General features: G+C 38.3%; 1 protein-coding gene across 1 annotated transcript in view; it reads right to left on the bottom strand.

The window, feature by feature from the left end:
- Positions 1–544: 544 nt before the first annotated feature.
- The window catches only part of LOC127644872 (unconventional myosin-IXAa-like), a 198,124-nt gene continuing 175,640 nt past the window's right edge, over positions 545–23,028 (bottom strand). Inside the window, exons 30-44 of the mRNA XM_052128281.1 lie at positions 22,659–22,789; positions 22,179–22,390; positions 21,964–22,080; positions 21,595–21,783; positions 18,799–18,846; positions 18,604–18,715; positions 18,280–18,341; positions 16,054–16,246; positions 15,829–15,957; positions 11,890–11,995; positions 10,883–11,014; positions 10,156–10,279; positions 8,051–8,253; positions 4,655–4,797; positions 545–3,598 (exon numbers count right to left, since the gene is read on the bottom strand). Of these exons, the coding sequence (XP_051984241.1) occupies positions 3,189–3,598; positions 4,655–4,797; positions 8,051–8,253; positions 10,156–10,279; positions 10,883–11,014; positions 11,890–11,995; positions 15,829–15,957; positions 16,054–16,246; positions 18,280–18,341; positions 18,604–18,715; positions 18,799–18,846; positions 21,595–21,783; positions 21,964–22,080; positions 22,179–22,390; positions 22,659–22,789 (2,311 nt within the window). The 3' untranslated portion in view covers positions 545–3,188. The remainder of the gene's footprint in view (positions 3,599–4,654; positions 4,798–8,050; positions 8,254–10,155; positions 10,280–10,882; positions 11,015–11,889; positions 11,996–15,828; positions 15,958–16,053; positions 16,247–18,279; positions 18,342–18,603; positions 18,716–18,798; positions 18,847–21,594; positions 21,784–21,963; positions 22,081–22,178; positions 22,391–22,658; positions 22,790–23,028) is intronic.

The following is a 23,028-nucleotide window of genomic DNA, read 5'->3' as shown; positions in this document are numbered from 1 at the left end:
CGGCTCCAGGGGTGGTAGTCAGCGTCAATACTCGCCAAGATACCCCGGCCAAAATTTGTAAATTGGTGCATCCCTAATCAAAATGCCACGGTATTACCATCTTTTCCTATCCTTTTTCCATGATGCATCAAATTAATCTTTTAGGTTAATATTAACTTTGGATTCTGACAATATTTTTTTTTTCCATGACTGATCTGATAAAGCATCTGGCAAGAACTTAAATTGAATATAAATTACATAATTACTTTCTGACAAACACCATCCATCATCAGTTTTAATTATAATGCATCTTTATGTCTTATCCAGTAAAACAGGTTTAACTATTCAGACAATTACAGTTCTGACAGCCTGGATGCGCTCTGTTGGCGAAGCAAGCCGCTGCTCATTGCCTACGACAGCAGCTCTTACAGGTGTGCAAGGACAAACAGGTAATTCGTGTTCTCCCCGCAAGAATCCCTTTGAATACAAACCCTGGGTGCGTGTGGTAAAATGAAGTAGTTAGTACCACAAAAATCCTTCAATTAACAGACCAGTTCTTATTTGTTCAAAATGTGTAATTTATTTTACAATGACATTTTTTCTTTCATAAGAAATATTTGTTCAACACACTGCTGAAGCCAGACCAGTTTCAGCAATGAATTAGATCTAAAATAACACAATATAAATAAACAATCATAATTCTGACTTCATGTGTATATGCCCATACACTCACAGAGACCTTACTTAATAATCCCATCACATGCCGAACATTGAAAAGAGTGACGTTACATGTATAACTGCAGTTGAACTGACAGTAACAATTATTAATCTTGATGTTTTTGTTTATTGCAGGAATTATAGTGACAGAATTGGAAAATATTTACATGGTGCAAGTAACTGTCAGACTCTGTTTATTTCACAGTCAGCATCATCAAGAGCCTGTTTGACATTTAATAGCATGCATGATACGAATTATAGATATCGAATTATTTTCACTTGTTAAAATGCTAATTCTTGATATCAGCAATGCAATTACTACAAGTGAAAATGATGTTTTTATATCATTAGGTTTTAATAGTATAAAAGTTCATTCTTGATACTCATCATTATTTGCAGAAATACCAATTTGTTAAATAAAAAATAGACTTTCAACTAGTAAAATCTGTAATTAATTATATCTGTAACTGCATTTTCACTAGTACCGTATCATTTGAGAATGATCTGCCATTCACGCCTGATAAAAATGCAATTAAATTTAATTTCTTACTACGGTAATTGAAATATTTATTTCACATATCAGCAAATGTACTTACTAGAAAAAATAAAATATATAAAAAAATATATCAATAATTCCAGATATCAACAATTTAATTACAACTAGTAAAAATGATCTCTATTTTTTATATCTAAAAATAAACCATTAAACCAATAATACGTCAATGTAATTTGGTTTTCACTAGTGGCGACGTTAATTTCAGATATCTATAATGTTATTTTAACTAGTAAGTAAGCCTTTTACAATTTATTTACTCTTCAATTTAACGATATGTGAAATAAATGTCAAGATATCTGAAATAAATGTCCAGATATCTGAAATTAACATTGCCGCTAGAGAACAACAAATTACAGATATTAAAAATGAGCATTTGTACTTTTTTACACTTCACATTTTTTAAATACATTTATTAATCAGGAACATTTGCACTAGTTGCAATGTGATTATCAATATAAGTTATTGTTTTTTTACTACTTAAAAAGTACAAGTGCTGATTTGTGTATTGGTCATTTGAACGAGAAAGAAATGAATGCCAGATATCCATAATTGCATTTTGAACAGGAGTGAATGGCAGATCATTGTGAAACTCTACTTGTGAAAACGCAATTACAGATATAAAAAATACACATTTTACTAGTTAAAATGACATTTTGATAAAGAATGGGTATTTGCATGAGTAATTATGTCATTTTTACTAGCGCAAACGTAATTATTGATATAAAGGATTAGCATTGTCACTAGTAGCTATTGCTTTGCCGATATTAAGAATGACCATTTTAACTAGTGAACATTAAATTATAGATATCTTTAACATATTCTGTGCGATTAAATGTCGAAAGGTATTATGATAGCATCTTGAACAGTTAAATGGAGACACCAATAGCTAGTGATGGAGAGAGTCAAAATATGGTAACCAAGATATTTCCATGGCAACACTGCTAATAAAGCAGTTTAATGATTGGTCTTTACTAAGACACTCAATTGAATACGGCCCTTTGAAAAAGAAGTGTCTACAGAGAAAAGAGACCGTTTGCAATATTCAAGTTGTCCTCTGGCAGGGTAACTTTACGTTTGCATCGTGTGAATGATCCAAAGACTTTCCAGACAAATGATAATGACGTTTTTTAAAATAATGCAAGTAACAACGTGATCTTGTAGCTGCAGTTTTGCATATTAACACTGGTTTCTTAGAACATGATTGAGGCAGGTATGAGCAAACAAAACAGGTAAGAAAACATGGATTTGAGTCTTAATGAATCCAAACAATGGTTTGGTTGATGATTGTTTAGAGGTAATGTAATACACTATTTGGCGATTTGGAAGAGTCTTCATATGGCACTGGTATCCTCTGGCATTAAAACACCAGTTCGCTTGGTCCCTTTAAATGGCACCATTTCCCTCCAAGCACAACACAAAAAGCAGCACAAACTTCATTCACACAAAACCATAATATATGAAATAAACAACCCAGCAGTCAACTGGTGCTCTGGCTTTATAAATTTTACATCACATAATATATTTATATAGATTTATATACTCCATGTAAATACAATTTATTAAATAGGCTTCAGGGGCAAAAACATCGTGGCGAATGCTGCTGTCATGGTTCTACATTGTAAACGTTAAAGCAGCCCATGGTTTAGCTTAAATCATTGACTTTGTCAATGGCTTTGCCTCCTTGTCTTGCCTTTGGACCTCCTAAATCACAGTCATGAAGTTGCCAAAGTCCAGAGGAGAATATTCCAAAGCATTCCCTTTGCTCTGCGTTCCCGAGAACGGAAAACACACATATACACCCACAGATTCGACAATGGCATTTTCAGCAGAGCCCAGGGCTCTCATTTCAAGGCAAAATGGCACTTAAGGACTATAATGCAGCAAACGTGAACTCGAGTGAGCGAGCGGGGGGGATGGACGTGTTACCTTGTGACCTTCATACCATGAACTCGTTGTTGCCGTACACCACCATCTGTTGGGGCGGTAAGTCTGGGTCCCTCTTCTGGCCTCCACCAGGTTCACGGTACCTCTGAGGGGAGCTCTTGGCACCCTGGAGCTGCTGCTTGCCTTTTTCTGGGTTGAAAGTGCCGCGGCTGGTGAACTGCGGTCTTTCCTCTCCATCCTCCTCGGGTTGGTCCAGGCTGTCGGGCGGACTGGATATATACAGTCTTATTGACGAAGGCGATTTGGAACGGAAACGTAACTTGCGGGTTCGTGTGGCTGGGTGTACATAGGGAGACGACAATGAGTCTACAGAGTCCAGGGATACAGGCTGTTTATGCAGAACTCGTCTAACTTTGCCCTCTGTGTTCTTGGGCCTCGAGGAGGCCAGTGCTGGGCCTCGCTCTGCTGGGAGTGAAAGAGGAGATCAGTACCGGAATAAGAGAAAGTTTACAAAGTAATGAAATAATTCACATCTTTTTTTTATACATCTGAAGTATTTTTTGGGGGGGTAAACTATCCCTTTAACTATATCTCCATTAATGTGAGTGTAGCTGAGAAGATTTCAAAACAGAGTAGCTTTTCCATTAACAAGCTACTTTTACCATTGAGTAATGGTGTAGCGTGACAAAGCACTACATTTTATTAATATTGTATGTGCAGTTACAGCTGAGCAAACTAAGGCTGTATCAAACACGCTTTCTTAGACGGCCCTCTGTCTTATTTGTAGCAGTAAATAAATATTTCGGGATCAATAGTCAATACTGAAGTTAAACTCAATCGACAGCATTTGTGGAATAATGTTGACTAGCACAAAAATTAATTTAGACTCGTAAAAATATAGGTTAGAGTGCGACACGTACAATCGAAGTGAATGGAGCACATTTTTGGAGGGTCACCAATTAGTTGAACGCGATTTGATTCCAGATGCCAGTTTGTTTCCATCTGGACCGAGAGATAATGACAACGGTTGTCCTATCTTAACGTTTCTACAGTTTTAGTGAGCAGTGCGTCAAAACAATAGAGCTATACACATCACAAGCACTCGGAGGCGATCAGCGCTATATCTTTTTCTCAAGCGCCAAACATGCTTCATTCCTGCTCCGTGCGTGTTGCCTCTCTCCTTCGTTATATACACGAGGTGTCGCATGAAGCCTGATTAGGCTATGTAGTGTTCCAGGTGCGGTTACTTTAACAACAGCAGTGGAGAAACGGTGAGCAGCAATGTAGATCGAGACTGGCATCTTTCACTAAAACACACGGCAGAAAGTGAGAATAAAGCAAAGTCAAACTATCTTCATCTGTCTGATAAATGACTCGGACGGTTCAGCTAAAGCAGGTTTGTGACAGGACAAGTTCACCTTACAGAAAAATATTGAGTGGCTTTTAGCTCGGGAGGCTAGTTTCACAGTAGTCTCTGCAGCACTACTGAGCAAATACCATATAAACAGAGTGACTCACCAGAGAAGTCCGAGGCGGCTCCCTCAGAGTCCACGTTGAGGTTTTCAGAACTGTCTGCTGTGCCTATAGAGGCCTCCGACTCCAGCGTCTCATCATCTGAGGCTCGCGGCTCCAGAGCCAACATCTCAAACGTCAACTCCTCCCTTTAGAGATGAACATCAAACAAAACTCAAGCTTTATTTCTGTTTGGAATGAAATGCTAATGTACCGCTTACTAATGCACATTGCATACTATTTTCCCAAAATACTGTATGTGAAACAGTATACAGCATGTAAGGGATAATGTACAGTCAGCCAGTCATTATTTGCAAAATTACCCCCAAAAGCGTCATCAAGATCTGACGCAAAGTACTCATTTGAGTTGAAATTATTTTATTGTAATAAGTAAGTGAACATGGAGTGGCACAAGATATATGAAAGCAGTAGGAAACCAGTTGCCTGGGATGACGCTCTGACCACAGAATGCAGCAGTTGACCGATCAGCATCATTCAAGTTTTCCAAAGCAACATTGTTGTCATGACTACACTTAGTTACACGTTTACTTCAGTCACTGGCATCTCGAAAATTACCTCGTGATCAATGTGATCATTTTGCATTTCTAATCCAGTTTTAAGTAAAAATGTCTTAATTTTTAGCAGTCTTTGAGTCAAAGAGGAAATGCTAAAAATCAAGGCTGATATCATTCCTTTTATTCATCACATTGGACAGTGTACAGCACATTTTGGCAATTGTAGTAAATCATCTGGGTATTCCATGAATGCTGCATGGTGTGTAAATAAAATATGCATAAAGCATATTGTGCAGAGTATCTATTAAGTATATTGCACAAATAGTGTTGAGTACTATGGTAGTATGCCATTCCGAATAAGCACTCATTTGGCCTCATTCATGAAACACCCATTTTCGTATTCGTATTTTCAAAATGTTAGTTGGTATGAACACAGTGTACACCTGCTCCTGACCACGTGTAAATCGTGTGTAAGACATCTGAACATTTTGTGTTCCTTCGGGCAATCTGCGATTACATCTTGATAGACATGAAATAAAAAATTAACTAATAATTGAATGAGTAAAATTAACCTTAATGGGATAGTTCAACCAAAAATAAAAATGCTCTTATTATTTACTCACCCTCATGCCATCCCAGATGTGTATGACTTTCTTTCATCTTTTCTTTCATCTCCACAAATGAAGAGTTTTGGAAGAACATTCAGCTCTGTAGGTCCATACAATGCAAGTGAATAGGTGCCAACATTTTGACGCTCAGAAAACCACATAAGGGCAACATAAAAGTACTCCAGACGACTGTGGTGGTATAATCCATGTCTTCAGAAGCGATGTGACAGTTGTAGATGAGAAACAGATTCCTATAAATTCTCCTTCCTGCTCAGTCAATCTCCACTTTCACTTCAACATTCACATTCACATTTGATTCACATTCTTCATGCATATCACCCCCTTCTGGGCAGGGAGGAGAATTTATGATAAAAAAAATATGGCTTATATGGACCACACCTATCATCTTGCTTCTGTAGATCTGTAGGATTTAACCACTGGATTCATTTGGATTACTTTTATGCTCCCTTTATGTGGATTTTGGAGCTTCAACATTTTGGCACCCATTCACTTGCATTGTATGGACCTACAGAGCGGAGATATTCTTCTAAAAATCGTTGTGTTCTGCAGAAGAATGTCATCCACATCTGGGACGCCAGGTGAGTAAATCATGAGAGAATTGACATTTTTTGGGTGAATATCCCTTTAACAAACAACATATATTTACTAAGTTTGGTTTCACACTTGGTTAGATTGCTTGGACCGAACCAGAGTTTGTTTCCTCCCCCGCTGGTCTCTGTTCTCATAATTGTTTTGGGTCTGAATCGCGGTCCAACTGCATCATCAACGTGAGTACAAGCAGCAGCTGTTTACCAATGTGACTAGGCAACAACTCAAGAAGACAAGAGCTTTTTTCAGCAGAAGTGCTTGACATGGGGTAGTGGGAAGATGCGGTTTGTGCTCGATTTTCTCAAAAGAATTTAATGTCCTTTAACGTGACTGTTTGGACGGTTACTTCATTTGATATGAACTCTATAATATAGGTTTCATAATTCAGAATAGACATCGGTACATCACGTTCAGCTGATAACGTACAGTTAATGTTAATTTTGTTAAACCCATAAATAAACACATTGCCGGAGGTTTGTACACAATACAATGGGAAAAAATACAAAAAGCCTCGCACACTATTGTAGCTTATTAGTTTATGGCATTTTGGTCAAAGATCTTCTTCAGGCATGACATACATTTGCAAGGGAGGTATATCACTGTTAGCATCCTCATTTACCCGAGAACCAGGTTAATGGGGGTAGACATCCTCCAGCCAGCGTGAACTGAACATGTTTTACACTAAAGCTTTACAGAACGCGAAACCATTTTTTATCGATGATTCACAAAAGAGCCTCTTACGAGTCTGATGCCTTCCTAATATGGCCTTTTCGTGGGCGTGGATTATGATAATTGTGAATGAACGTGCACACGCCCCCTTTTTAAGAAGGTTAGAAATTCAATAACATACATTTAACAAACCAATCTAGGGTGTACGCAGCGTTTGTGAATTCGGAGGAAAGTTTTCGGGAAGGTTCATATTACATGTAAATTACTCCCAATTTACTCATATGCTAACGAAAGTTTCATGAATGAGACCCATTATTAGTTTATCCTTTTACCTTAAAGCTGAAGTGCATTTGTGTTTCCTTTCATATCCCAGCTTAATATGCAGAGTCAACTAAATGTAAACCATTTGTAGGTTGATTTCACCTAAAGGTTTATCAATGTGGCACTATAAAAACATTCTTCTGTTTGTTTGAGCGGCCTGTCCAGCCTGAAATGGCAAGACAGACTTAACCAGTGGTGTGAGTTTGTGTCGGGACTATCGGTGAACAACTAATGGAAGACGGGGGGAGTTTTCTGGAATCCATTTGAAAACAGTGATTATTTTTGCAATAACATTTGGTGATGCTAATGGAGCAGAAATTACACACTTCAGCTTTAATTTCCAAGCTAATTTATGTGTGATCAGAGTAGCGTCAGACCAATATATTGGCAATATTTGGCCATTTTGCGATTATCGGCAAGTGGTAACATTCCCTTGTGTTGGCTCCAAAATCTACTAATACATTTGTCAATGGATAGTGAGCGCTGTTTTATTTTTTTATTTAGAAGTTTATGCCAATTTGAGTGAATATTGAGTTAAAATATATGTTTGTTTCACTTTAGAAAATGCATGTATATCTGATTCGCTACGGTTAAACTGTATTAAGTTTATCAGCATTTATCTCAGCCATTAAAACCCATTTCAACCACTAGCTTAGAAATGCTAAAGCTACTCAGCTTACTTCTCTTTCTGAAAGTTTTCAATCTGTTCAGTCAGAACTCTCTCTTCCTGCTGCATGGCGACCTGCTGTTGCTCAGAGACCTCCGGATCTCTGCCGGCTTCCTCCTCTCCACTCTCCTGCATCAGCTCTGGAGCGGTCGGAGGTCGCAGGCTCACTGGAGGAGATGGTGTTTGATACCTCACCCTGTGCACTTGACCTTTACCCTATCAAACAAAACACAACACAAAGCATGACACTAATGAGATGTGGTATCCATAGATATTAGGAAGACATCTGAAGGAGTTCACTCAAAAATAACAATTCTGTCATTAACTCATCCTCTTTACGTTCCTAACCCATATGACTTTCTTTCTTCCATAGAACACAAAAAGATTTGCTAGGCAGAGTCTTTGCCCCAGTCACAATTCACTTTCACTGCAAAAAAAAAATCCTGAGTTACATGGAAGTCAAATGGGTTTGCAACAACATGAGGATGAGTAAATGATGTCAGACGCTCCAACCGAAATTGTGTACTTGCAGAGTGTGTGCTACATTGACATTTATGCATTTGGCAGATGATTTTATCCAAAGCGACATACAGTGCACTTATTACAGGGACAATCCCCCCCGGAGCAACCTGGAGTTAAGTGCCTTGCTCAAGGACACAATGGTGGTGACTGTGGGGGTCGAACCAGCAACCTTCTGCTTACCAGTTATGTGTTTTAGCCCACTGCACCACCACCAATCCACATTTGATGAAGAACGTACATCTCGGCCATTAATAAAGTACCATCCTTTAGGTATGCAGGCTAAAAGGACGAATACAATCCCGGATATGCTTCATCCGGGAACGTGGCCATTATTCTGTGACCCGAATATACCGATCAGGCATTGCTCAATGCATCATTTCATGAAAAAGACGAACCATCTATCAATATGAATGAATCAAACGCACTCAGAATGCCGACACGCAGAATGTTTTCCACGCATCATTTTATTGTGTGGTTACAGACAAATGATATATAACATTGAGTTCGCTCACAGAAACGTTCAACTTCTGCATTTTGCCTGCACGTCTCCAGTATCTCACGCTCACAGCAGATGGGTGACGTGAGCTCCACTGCCTTCTCTGTTATTGGTAGTCGCTCCCAAATATCGCTCGTCATTTGAACATGAACTTTTCTCAACTTTGTCATGTTGTCCACATCTCTGTTCCTCACGTCATCGGAAGTTGCTCTGCTCTCGTTGAAAATGTTTGTAATTGTGCAAATGTGTGAATCCGCAGAATTTTGCTTTCACAACTGCTCTGAGAGTGCTGAAATTATTCATGACCCCCAAAAGTGCACACAGAACAGTGCGTCACCCATTCGATCAAGAACGCACACATAACACTCTTGTTCGATAATCACCTAGCAAAACAAATATCCGAACAATTAAATTCAACCTTACGACCAAAGGAGGGAAATGTTCAAACAAGCAAGCAAAAAATATATATTTTTAAGACTTGGGTGTAATGCATTTCTAAGTAATTAAATACTGTAATTAAATTACTTTTTAATTGAAAAAAGTTATTTAGAAAAGTAAATTTAGTAAAGTTAGTAATTAAATAATTTTTAGAGTAACTTAACCAACACTGCTTAATTTTCACCAAATATCCATACGGCACCAGGGGGTTAATAAAGGCCTTCTGGATACCGTTACCGGAAGCCAGTGATTATAGTTCTTACAAAAAACTCATCGATCCTCTTCAGAAGGCCTTTATTAACCCCCTGGAGTCGTATGGATTACTTTTTTGATGGATGGATTCACTTTTTTGGGCTTCAAAATCTAAGGTACCATTCACTCCCATTATAAAGCTTGGAAGAGCCGGGATATTTTTTATATAACTCCAATTGTGTTTGGCTGAAAGAAGAAAGTCATATACACCTAGGATGGCTTGAGGGTGAGTAAATTATGGGATAATTTTCATTTTTGGGTGAACTAACCCTTTAATACTTTTTAATGATTATATTATTATATATATATATATATACAATAATTACTGTTGTGGTGGTGTGGGTACAGTATGTAGGTTATGTGGATGTCTGTACAAATGTGACCATCACTCTCAGCTGTTAATCTCTTACCATGGACCTACGGATGAATGTTAACCGGCTCTTGGCTTTGTTCTCTGCAAACTCCAGAGTGCTGATGTCCTTTAGTCTGGCCTTGTACTTATTCATCTGCTCGCAAATGATCAGCTCCACACACCTTTGAAAATAACACACAATATAATGTGGTAAATGTCCGAGCAGTGCTTTAAAGGTGCACTCAGTGATTTTATTCTCTCATTTTAAACAGTTTGAGTTGTTCCAAACCTGTATGACTTTCTTTCTTAAGCAGAACACAAAATTATGTGTTAGGCAGAACTTAACTTTCATTGTATGGAGAAAATAAAAAGTTGAATGAAATTGAATGGGTATTGAGGCTGTCATTCTGCCCAACGTTTCTTTAGTGCTCTACAGAAGAATGAAAGATATGAGTTCACATGACTTATTTTATCTCAGTACCTCCCTGTTATCGCAGACTTTCAGTTGCTGAATAAATGAATCACAGCTGACCGTGAATAGCACATTTCTACAATGTCATCTAAATTCAAAAACTATTGTTTTTGCATGATGCTGCATCCACACAGCTAAGTAGGTATAACAGCAAGCTCAACATAAACAAAATCACTGAGTGCACCTTTTGAGAAATACTCTGGGTTAAATACCACTTAAAAACTTGCTTAAAATCACTACAATCTGTGGTAATTTTTAGTAGCAGGACAGAACTATCAAAGTCGGACTGTGAGAAGTAAGAGTTGACCATTACGCTGTGGTTTTGCCAATGTCCTGAACGCTCTGCAGAGGGTCGATGGTGTCAGGGCAGTGCAGGATGCAGGGAGCAAATACGATGGCCAGCGCATTAGCAGACATGCGGTTGGTCTCCTCCTGCAGGGCAATCCTGTAGACAGCAGAAAAAGAGCTCAGAATGGTTTAATAAATTGTCCTAACTAGGCATGAAGTGAAAGTTTCCAGCATTTAGTCATTTTTCTGGCCACACTGAAAGGAAAAATGGTGTGTAAAAAAATTAAAATAAATAACAGCTGTGGAGCAGGATTTAGGACCAAGGAAATTTCCCAGTCAGTTGATGGAGCTGCCCATGACCAAAGAAACTACAAAATGTCTCAAACCAGCCTGTCTGGTACCAACAATCATGCCACGGTCCAAATCACTGAGATCACATTTTTCCCCATTCTGATGGTTGATGTGAACATTAACTGAAGCTCCTGACCCATATCTGCATGAGTTTATGCACTGCACTGCTGCCACAAGATTGGCTGATTACATAATCACATGGAATGATTGTTGGTGCCAGATGGGCTGGTTTGAGTATTTCTGGGATTTTCACGCACAGCAGTCTCTAGAATTTACACTGAAAGGTGTCAAAAACAAAAAACATCCAGTGAGGGGCAGTTCTGTGGACGGAAACACCTTGCTGATGAGAGAGGTCAACAGAGAATGGCCAGACTGGTTTGAACTAACAAAGTCTACAGTAACTCAGATAACCGCTCTGTACAATTGTCTCTGAATGTTATTCTGAGATGCGGGTTGGCGCTGTTTTGGCGTTACGAAGGGGACCTACACAATATTAGGCAGGTGGTTTTAATATTGTGGCTGATCGGTGTATTTTCACGCAATACCGTGAATGAAAACATGCCAATGGTATGAAAACCATCAGTTTTAAAACAACAAATTGTTATATCCCAACAAATTGTATGGATATATTATATTTTAGAATATATTATTTTAGTGAGGTGGACGGTTATTGTTTCTCACCTGACCAGATGGAAAATGAGTCGCTCCAGTGTGTTCAGGTGAGTTCTGCTGAGCTGGTCAATTATAGAGTAAACACCTCGAATAACTTCTTTCTTGTCCTGCAGACCTGAAGAAACATCAACAACCGTGTTCAAACGTTATGTGTCCTCTATAAATATCTGATTAATCTTAACCAGGGGTTTTCATCTGGGGGTCTGTGAATTTTGAAAATACTGCAAGTAGTCCATGGAATTATATACTGTATAAAGCGTACATAATTATATGTTGTTAATAAAAAAATGTAACTTGTTCATATAGAAATATTCTGAATATTTAAAAAAGAACTTAATTTGTTTTGTATTTATTATGGGGCAGCTGTGTTGGTGGTTCGATTCCTGGCCCACATCGCTCCAAATGCCGAAGTGTCCTTGGGCAAGACACTGAACCCCAAGTTGCTCCCAATGGCAGGCTAGTGCCTTGCATGGCAGCTCTGCGGCCATTGGTGTGTGAGTGTGAATGGGTGAATGAGACGTAATTGTACAGCGCTTTGAATACCGCTAAGGTTAAAAAGGCGCTATATAAGTGCAGACCTTTACCATTATTTTTTAGTGCTCAAAAGGAACCTCTTATATCATATCTTTGGTTAATTTGGTTGCTTCTATAATGTGCAAAACTGTTATTAAACAAATTTAAATCTACTATATCATATCTGGTTTATTGTGTTGCTTCTTTTTAGTGTAAAACTATTGTTAATCAAGTCTATATCTGTCAGACGACACTTGAATAAAAAATAAGGGGAAATTATGAAAAGGTGTTTAATTGAGAAACAAGGTCAACACTAGTTTAGCTATAATTGTCTCATGTTTGTTAATGTTAGTAAGTAATGGATAACCCACGGCCTGGAGTGCGTATAATGACTTTAATGCACGAGGAGGTGAAGAATCACATGATGAAAAGTGCATTCACATAGTTTAACACACACTTAGCCATGGATTATCTCGCTTATACCATGGTCACTTGATAGCATTGATTTGTTACATCTATCTTTGATTTTTGCAGCACTAATTTTGACTTTATCTATGGGTCGTTATATCTAGAGTTCTGCCTGTTCTAAATCACACACAGATAACATCACATTTATATAAATGAATTAATTAAAAAGCTGTACACGAATAACTGGATAAATGGACATGAGTTTTTCGGAGACCACACACACACACTGTAAAAACTGTGAATTGAATTACTCAGTCCATAAATAATAATAGCTACATAATATAGAAGGGTTTGCTCTCCTCAGAACATGTAATATTTCATTTCTATTCTTTACCATTTTCACATTAATGAGGAAAAACTAGTGTTGAGGATGAGATGGTTGTAAAAGTGTCATTTACAGTGCACAATGAGGGGAAAACAATTTTAAAATTCTTTAAAACCTCCGGACTTTGACCTCTGAGACATCGGTATGGTATCTTTTAAGGCTACACGACTGATTGAATTAAGAATGAAATTGAAACAGGGCCTTGCCCATTACAAAACCAGTGCTTTATAAAACAGTCCACATTCAGCGCTTCAGTCAGCGATGCATGATCGATCCCTAGTGGGCGTTCTGAGCAGCACAGCAATATTTGATGATGTTTATCATATTACAATTCAAATCATATTACCATGGCTAGCGTTTGATGGCGATCGCTATAGTAACGGTATTCTCTGGAAGCGGCCCACTCAACACGACCCTTCACCTCATAGATGTGTCGGATCATTCTCACTGCATTTCAAGAGAGTGTCAGACTGCATATTTGGGCAATGCACATGTTTCGTGGTCAATGTTGGGTCAATAATAGAACCAGAGCGCACATACATAGACCGCACACAAGAGGGCACTCAACGCACATTTTTGGAGTGATGGAATAAGATATGAAATGTATAATTTTGGACTAGTTTAAGTATATATATATATATATATATATATATATATATATATATATATATATATATATATACATATACACACACATATATATTTTTGCATTCATAGTTTTCAGTTTTGCTATCCAATAAAACATTAATTATGGTTTTGAGACATTTTTTGGACACTGATAAATAAGTCCACCTTGAAAAGAATGACTCCATATGCAATAATTTTGGATTGCTTTTTTCCTATCAACAAATACATTTTTCCCTTGTATAGGTACATTTTTTGACCATCCATACTTTGTCTAAAAGATAGTCAAACTGAATAATACCTGAAAAGTTAATTTTTCAGCGTTCATATTTTGTTTGTTTTGTCAGCAGTGTTGTAGCATGACTCGGAGCAGAATCCAAATATATTTTCTTACATTTTGAAAGGTTTTCTAAAAATGTAAACCATGCAATTGACGTCTTTGCTATTTTTTTCTTTCTTTCCTTCTTTCTTTTTTTTGTTATATGCTCTTACTTTTGGGGATGATGACGGAAATACGTCAAAATGCCTTTAGGGTTTAAGGGGTTAAAAACAGCATTGCATGACTTGCTGATGTTGTGTTTTGTGATGTGATTATTATTCTCGGCTCTGAGACTCATCAGACTTGATACTCTTCATTCACGTCCAGAGGTCATTTGAACAGAGCCATAAAACTCTTGCAATGCCTCATAACAGAAGACAGCAGAGTAGGCACATTAATATAATGGTGATTAAAATTGATTGGAACTACACGTGCATTAAATGGCTTTATCGCACACAATCCAGTGTACTGAACAACAGACAGTAAGAAGGAAAATCCACATCAAAGCTTTACCATCCAATACAGAGGATGAAATTTCATGTGGAGGTGATCAGGTTTCGAATGTGGTGATTTTGCAATTAGAAATCTGCAGCCGGTTTATAGCAGGATCCCTTCGTTCGGACAACCACCAAACATCTCTTACAGGACAGCAAAGACCACCCCAGATTCTCCAACACATGGAAGAGGAATTCTCAATGGTCCATTAATGGTGAAGTATCACCAAAATTCTCTGGCACATCTCAACCCCCATCCTAAGATTTAGGCTATGAAGGATAATACAAATTCCTTAAACTCCTGAGGCAACATTAACTTGCCATGTGGCAAAAGCTGAACATAGAAGCCACAAAGAAAGACAGAAATCTACAAACTTTTACTCCTAACATGGACACCAACTGCAACACATCCATTTATGAAAATTGCAGTTGTTTGATTAGCACAATAGTTCACAAAAATCAAATAGTTTAATTATACATTAATTTATGCATAACATTTCATCTTTCAATATCATGTTTGGTCTCAATGTCCTCAGAAAAATGCCAAGAGTATTTTTAAAGAGGTTTGGAAAAGGAGAGTAGAAGATCGACCAAGTGCCAAGTCTCACTAAAAGACTATTGCAACAGCAAGTTCAGAATCCCTATAACAGGTAGATAACTACAGCGACAAGGTTTAGCTCTGGCAAGCAAACCTCCTCTTTAGCTTCAGGCATCTGCGTGCTCCAGATGATGAACCTTGCACCAACATAAGGGCTATATTTCTGTCTGTTCCAGATTGCAAGAACCCTCTCGGTGCCCATTCCTCAGCTCCTTCGTGTCTAAGGCTGTTGAAATGGAATCCAGCTCCTTCCCTAATATAACGTGACCCACCTGGGCCCAGTGGAAGATGTTGCCATCACCGAACTCATTGACCGATCAAGAGGAACGTAAATACCACTACGATCATTTTATGGTTTTCTTATGTTCTTTAGATTACATGACCCATGTGTCAAATTTCTTGCAAATATTACTTGCGTTCGAGTAGACCATGATATGAATAAAGTTAATAAATAGTGTTACCAAGAAATTATAGAATTTTTATATTTGGGGTCCTTGGGATGGTAGTAGGTCCCTGTGTCAGAAAATGTTGAAAACCTAAGTTTTTGGGATGGTTTATTTAAATAAAAAAAAAAAACCTTGACTGGCGCATAATGTAAGCTGCTTACCCATGGCCCGCAGGAATTCCTCATACAGTTCAAAGGTCATGAGAGGATTAGGCAAATCACGCAACCACTGCTTTAAAACGCCGGCAATCACATGAATATTGTAGTCATCCAGATTCATGCTGTTTATATCTAAGGGGAAAATAACAGCACACATCAAACACTTGGACACATTATTTCCCAGCATTAACTAGAACAAAACATGGTATCCGTTCTTAGGTGTCGTACCTGTATCCAGACCCAGCTTCAGCTCCTTTATCTTATTGGTGGATCCAGACTTCCTGTAGATGCCTTCTGAATAGAGGCCATGCATTTCAATGTAGTTGATGAGTTTCTCTACCACTAAAGGTACCGTTCGCTCGTCATTGGTGAGACGGGACAACTCCACACCAAACTGCCTTGCCGATAGCTCAGGATCAAACTGCACATGGGGTAAAAGGAACACGCTGTAACTGACAGCATCTATTATTTACAGTTACATTTATGCATTTGGCAGATGCTTTTATCCAAAGTGACTTACAGTGCAATTATTACAGGGACAATCCCCCCGGAGCAAGCTGGAGTTAAGTGCCTTGCTCAAGGACACAATGGTGGTGGCTGTGGGGACCGAACCGACAACCGTCTGCTTACCAGTTTAGTGCTTCAGCCCACTACACCCCACCCACCCACCCCTCCAATGGCATTATTTAAGACAAAAGCATGTATGTGTGTGTCTCTATACTGCTCATATATACTCACTGATGTACAGCGGTACTTTTGGTTCAGTAAAACATATTTTATATATACACACTGGCGGCCAAAAGTGTGAAAAAATTTACAGATTTTGCTGTTTCTGAAGGAAATTGGTACTTTAATTCACCAAAGTGGCATTCAACTGATCACAAAGTATAGTCAGGACATTACTGATGTAAAAAAACAGCAACATCAATATTTAAAAAAAGTCACTTTTGATCAAATCTAGACAGCAGCATCACTCCAACACCTTATCCTTGAATAATCATGATAAATTGCTAATTTGGTGCTAGAAAATAATTTGTCATTATATCAAACACAGTTGAAATCTATTTGGTTCATTAAATGAAGCTTAACATTGTCTTTGTGTTTGTTTTTGAGTTGCCACAGTATGCTGGCATGACTGTAAGGTGTGTGAGAAGTGCCCGACAAGACAGACACATCTATGGCAAGTGCTACAGGAAGTGTGGGGTGAAATGTCACCTGAATATCTGGACAAACTGACCGCTAGAATAACAAGCATCTGCAAAACTGTCATTGCTGCACGTGGAGGATATTTTGATGAGAAATCTTTGAAGTAGTTTAAGAAGTTTTTTCAAATTGTAATAGTAATCTTTTACATCAGTAATGTCCTGACTATATTGTATATGACTGACACATTGTGATCAGTTGAATGCCACTTTGGTGAATAAAAGTACCAATTTCTTTCCATAAGTGCAAAATCTGTACATTATTCCAAACCTTTGGCTGCTGGTGTATATATATATATATATATATATATATATATATATATATATACACAAAGTACAGTTACTGATGAATGCATCTATCCACTGACCTACAGTACAAAATCCTGGGACTGACAGGAATGAAGTTATCAAATTAAATGTCACAAGTGCATTTGAAATGGTCAGCAAGAAAGTTTGCACCCTCAAACACTTTGAGAACTGGGAGTGGTGGTGGCGTAGTGGACTAAAGCACATAACTGGTAATCAGAAGGTTGCTGGTTCGATCCCCACAGCCACCACCATTGTGTCCTTGAGCAAGACACTTAATCCAGGTTGCTCCGGGGGGACTGTCCCTGTAATAAGTGCACTGTAAGTCGCTTTGGATAAAAGCATCTGCCAAATGCATAAATGTCAATGTAACTGAAGTTTTACGTTGAAAAATATCAACTTCATGTGCAATTATTGTGGAAATTATTTATAGACATTTATAATTGTAATTTTTTGGTTTGCAGTTTTGACTTGGAAATGAGCTCTACTACAAATACCCTACTACAGAGAATATACTTGATCTTTAGTATCAATATATCACACAAACTATTAGACAATAATAGACCATGATAAATGTATATTTCACCCCAAAATGAAAATTCTATAGTATGGAAAAAAGATGCAATGAATGTGAATGGTGACCGATGCACACATTCTGTCTAACGTCTCCTTTTGTGATCCACACAAGAAAGAAATTTGAACTGGTCTGGAACAACATGAGAGTTGAGTAAATGATGACAGAATTGTCATTTTGGGAGAACTATTCCTTTAGATTATTTGTGGAAAACCTAATTATCTAATTGCTACTCATGTTTTTCATTCAGCTAAGCCTTCAGCCATTTTGTCATGTCACAACCAGCACAATGCCTCAAAATGTTCCCATCACATTTTAAAACCAAGTGACTCCCACACATGAATGCGACAACCAGAAGAAACAATCCCTTACCTTCTTGCTGCATTTGGTGGTCATTTTCTGACAACACTTTCTGTGACAGGCATACCGGCACACTGCACAAGACATAGACATCACATTGATTCTCATTTTCAGTCAAAGTCAGAACACACGACAGAAAAACAAGAAAAGCCATGAAAGAAGCGGTACCTAAAATAAACTCTAAATTGGAGCAAACATTCCTCTCTCACTGTAACATGGCGGAAAACATCCTGCTTTACAAAGGCAAATTGTTCTCTCTTCAAGTCGAGAGGCCATTGGTTTGTTGGTAAGCAATCTGATTAAGCTGAATTGAGTTCATGAGGACATTAAACTCACGTTTACAGACACACGCTTTGTCCATCATCCAGATGAGGGATGAGCAGTACTCGCAATAGGTAGGAATGCTGTACTGAGTCGACTTGAAGATGTGGCCGTTGTGTTCCTCCACCTGAACGACATTAAAGCTCAGCGTCACTCTCATTACATGCAAAACAGAAATGTTAGTTCAGTCTCCGACTATGTTTCACTCACAATATCAGTGTCCTTCTTCCTTCTCTTCTTGCGGTCTGGTTTAGGGGCCTATGTGAGGAAAACAACTGATTAACAGCCATTAAAACAACTGTTTGATAGAAATATTTGACCAAATTACAAACCCTGATATTACATTAGGCATCAACAACCAACTCAAGCCTATGCACCCATCAAAAACTAAATTATTCTTTAGATCCTGACCTCGTAACTTTGATATGTGAAAGCAACACTTTAAATTTCAAGGCATATTTTATGTTACGTAAATATTTAAATGAGTGAATTTCACACCATATTTATGATGCTGTACTCGTGATTACACTTATTTATTAACAAACATTTCATTACGTATTTAATTATTTCATGATACATGTATTTGTGTTTTTTACATGGTATTTGTGTTTCATCATATTTATCTTTTATATATTAGACATGGTAAATGTTCTGCACTTATATAGCGCTTCTTTAAACCTTAGAGGTTACCAAAGTGCTTTACGCTGTGTCCCAATCACCCTCCATGAGAGCTGCCATGCAAGGCACTAGCCTGCCATTGGGAGCAACTTGGGGTTCAGTGTCTTGCCCAAAGACACTTCGGCATGTGGAGTCGTGTGGGCCGGGAATCGAACCTCCAACCCTGCGATTAGCAGCCGCCCCGCTCTACCACCTGAGCCACAGCCGCCTGTACTCACTTTTATTTATTGGCTGACACACAGAATTTTGCACTTAATTATTTCTGATATATTTCTTTATTCTTTTCATTTGACATAAATACAGAAAATAAACCCAACATAATAAAATATATTTTATGCCCAATTTATTTATTTGTATTCTCCAACACCTATATCGCCCATGTGAAAAACAAACTGCCCCCTTAATCTTAATAGCTGTTTGTGCCACCTTTAGCAGCAACAACTGCAACCAAACGCTTCCGAAAACCGGAGATCAGTCTTTGCCGAACTGCTTTAGTTCAGCCACATTGGAGGGTTTTCGAGCATGAACTGCCCGTTTAAGGTCCTACCACAGCATCTCAATCTGTTTCAAGTCGGGACTCTAAAACTTTAGTTTAGCTTCTTTTGAGTCATTCAGAGGTGGATTTACTCCTAGGCTTTGGATCATTGTCTTACTGCATAATCCAGTTGCGCTTGAGCTTCAACTCAGACTGATGACTGGACGTTCTCCTTTAGGATTTTCTGGTAGAGAGCAGAATTCATGTTGATGAATTAAATAATTGTAAGCCGCCCTGGACCTGAAGCAGCAAAGCATCCCCACACCATCACACTACCACCACCATGCTTGACTGTATGTATGATGTTCTTTTTAAGTAATTCTGTGTTTGATTTATGCCAGATGTAACGGGACCCCTGTCTTCCAAACAGTACCACTTTTGACTCATTAGTCCACAGAACATTCTCCCAAAAGCTTTGAGGATCATCAAGGTGTGTTTTGGCAAAATTCAGATGAGCCTTAATGTTCTTCTGGGTTTGCAGTGGTTTTCGACTCGCCACTCTTCCATGGGTGGCATTTTTGGCCAGTGTCTTTCTGATCGTGGAGTCATGAACCTTTATTGATGTGAGAGGCGCCTGAGGTTCCTTGGATGCTGTCCTTGGCTTTTTTGGATGAGTCGTCGCTGCGCTCTTGGAGGAATTTTGGAAGGTTGGCCACTTCTGGAAAGGTTCACTACTGTGCCAAATTTTATCCAATTGGAGATGATGTCTCTCACTGTGGCTCTTTGGATTCCCAGATTCTTTAAAATAGCTTTGTAACCCTTCCTAGACTGATGTATTTCAATCACCTTTTCCCTCATCATTTCTGGAATTTATTTTGACCTTGGCATAGTGTGCTACTGGGTGAAACCTTTTAGCCAACTTCATGCTGCTGAAACTTAGTATTTATGTGTAGATTTGATTGAACAGGGTTTGCAGTAATCAGATCTGGGTGTGTCTAGTCCAGCTGAATCCCATTATGAATGCAGGTTCATAGATTTGGGGATTTAGTAACTAATGGGGCAAATACTTTGTCACACAGGCCCAGTTGGTATTTGATCATTCTTTGCTTCAATAAATAACATTATTATTTAAAAATTGTTTTGTGTGTTTACTCAGATTGCCTTTGTTTTATGTTAGAATTAGTCAGAATTTTTTAAACAATTTAGTTTGAGATATACACAAAAACAGAGGAAACCAGGATGGGACAAATACTTTTTCTCAACACTAAATATTTCATGTTATTTATTTATTTATTTTGTCCTCTGTATTTCATTTTGAGGTATTTTTACCTGGTATGCATACATGTTATTTTCATGTCATTTTTACGGTGACCCAGGGGTGCACAACACAACAAAATTGGCAAAGCTGAAATCACAACTAAATTAAGCCGCACACAACTAAATAATCAGAAAAGATAAGGCTTAGTTTCGTTGTGTTATGGCTTAATATCGTTGCATTGTGGTTTAATTTCATTGTGTTTTCAGCTTTTATTTGCTTTGCTTATTTTGTTGTGCTGTGCACCCCTGGGCCACCGTACATTTTAGATTTTACATGAATAAATGAATACAGACAACATTTCGTGCACTATTCATTTATTTGTACTCTCTTTTGATTACACTTGTATTTATTGACAGAAACATTTCATTATTTCTGTTTTATTTTCTGCTGTATGGTCCAAGATGGTCTAGATTGTTGATCAGCTGGTTGAGCAAGTAGACCATCTTGGTGAAGCTGGTTAGGGCTTGTAGACCACCGTGGAAGATATCAATATTTGGGCGGTTTGACCATACAAACAGAAAATATAGAAATGTACCTTGCTCATGCCGCTGTCCAGAGGTTTATGCTCCGTCATGAACTCATCCAGGAACACTTTGAAGGTGTTGACCCAGACTTTCACTGGCGACTCGCTCCAGTCTCTCTGCTCCAGACGCATGTTCTTCTCCAGGATTTGCTCAAAGAGGGCGTAGAGATCCTTATATCGAATGCTCTTTCCATCGTCCATCTACACATAGACCAAAGCGTAAGTCTCATTGTATTTTGTATTGTTAAAGACGGTTCACTTGGGTTTGAAACAAAATGAGGGTGAGTAAATGATGACATTTTTAAGGTGAAGTATGCCTTTAAATGATGTGAAGTCAATGGGCATGAAAACATCTTATTAAGGGTTTGATTAGGTACTTACAGCTAAAGCTGTGGAGTAGGAGTTGAAGATATTCAAGCGGAACTCCTTAAGTGCCTTTTTGAACACAACATCCACCATTGTGTCTTTCTTACCATCTTCTGTGTCTAAATCAGAGATCTATAAGATTAAAAAATTGTTATCACATCAACAGTTATTTAACGGTGAGGGCAAGTAGTAAGTGGGTACAGTATTAGTACATTCATCAAGTTGTGTACCTTCTTCATGAGGAAGTCATTCATGCTCCTGTAGTCATTGGCACATGTGAGTATCTGCAGTGCATCGTTCTGCCACTGGACGGGCTCTAGAGCCACATTACAAATCTTCACACTTCGTCGCCGCTTCACTTTAGGGGACAGCTCTTTGTTCTCTTTAAACTCCCTCTGTAAGGTCAAATCTGGGCTTCGAGGAGGGGAAAGGCGCTCTACTCCTAAAAAACAGAATAAATCATTTACATTTACGCATTTGGCAGACGCTTTTATCCAAAGCGACTTACAGAGCACTTATTACAGGGACAACCTGGAGTTAAGTGTCTTGCTCAAGGACACAATGGTGGTGGCTGTGGGGATCGAACCAGCAACCTTCTGATTACCAGTTATGTGCTTTAGCCCACAATGCCGCCACCACCACTCTAATACCAAAATCAATGGTTTTATGACTGAAACAGTTCTCAATGTACATGAATTGTTTCATCTCACCTTCTTCCATTATAAGGGCAGTTTCAGTGTCATCTCCATCAAGAGTATCACCGCCACACACCAGCCGCTCTCGCGATGGCTTCTTCTCTCCATGCTTTGTCTTTGCCCAGAAACGCATTTTACCACGTACCCTACACATCATTTTGTACATGTGCAAATTGAGAAAGCAAGTTTAAAAATGGACCTTCATTTACTACCCCTCATTTTATTCTGACTAATTCGGTTTAATTATTATCTTTCATTGCAGATGTTTGGCAAAAAGCTTGTTTTCCATACAAAGAAATGTGGGTGGTGATTTATTCAGCCAAGTATAAAAAAAAACACCATAAAAGTAATCCATATGACTCATGCGCTATATTTCAATCTTCTA

Source organism: Xyrauchen texanus, chromosome 1 (genome assembly GCF_025860055.1).
Source record: "Xyrauchen texanus isolate HMW12.3.18 chromosome 1, RBS_HiC_50CHRs, whole genome shotgun sequence".
NCBI lineage: Eukaryota > Metazoa > Chordata > Actinopteri > Cypriniformes > Catostomidae > Xyrauchen > Xyrauchen texanus.
This window is presented reverse-complemented; position numbering and strand designations above follow the sequence as displayed.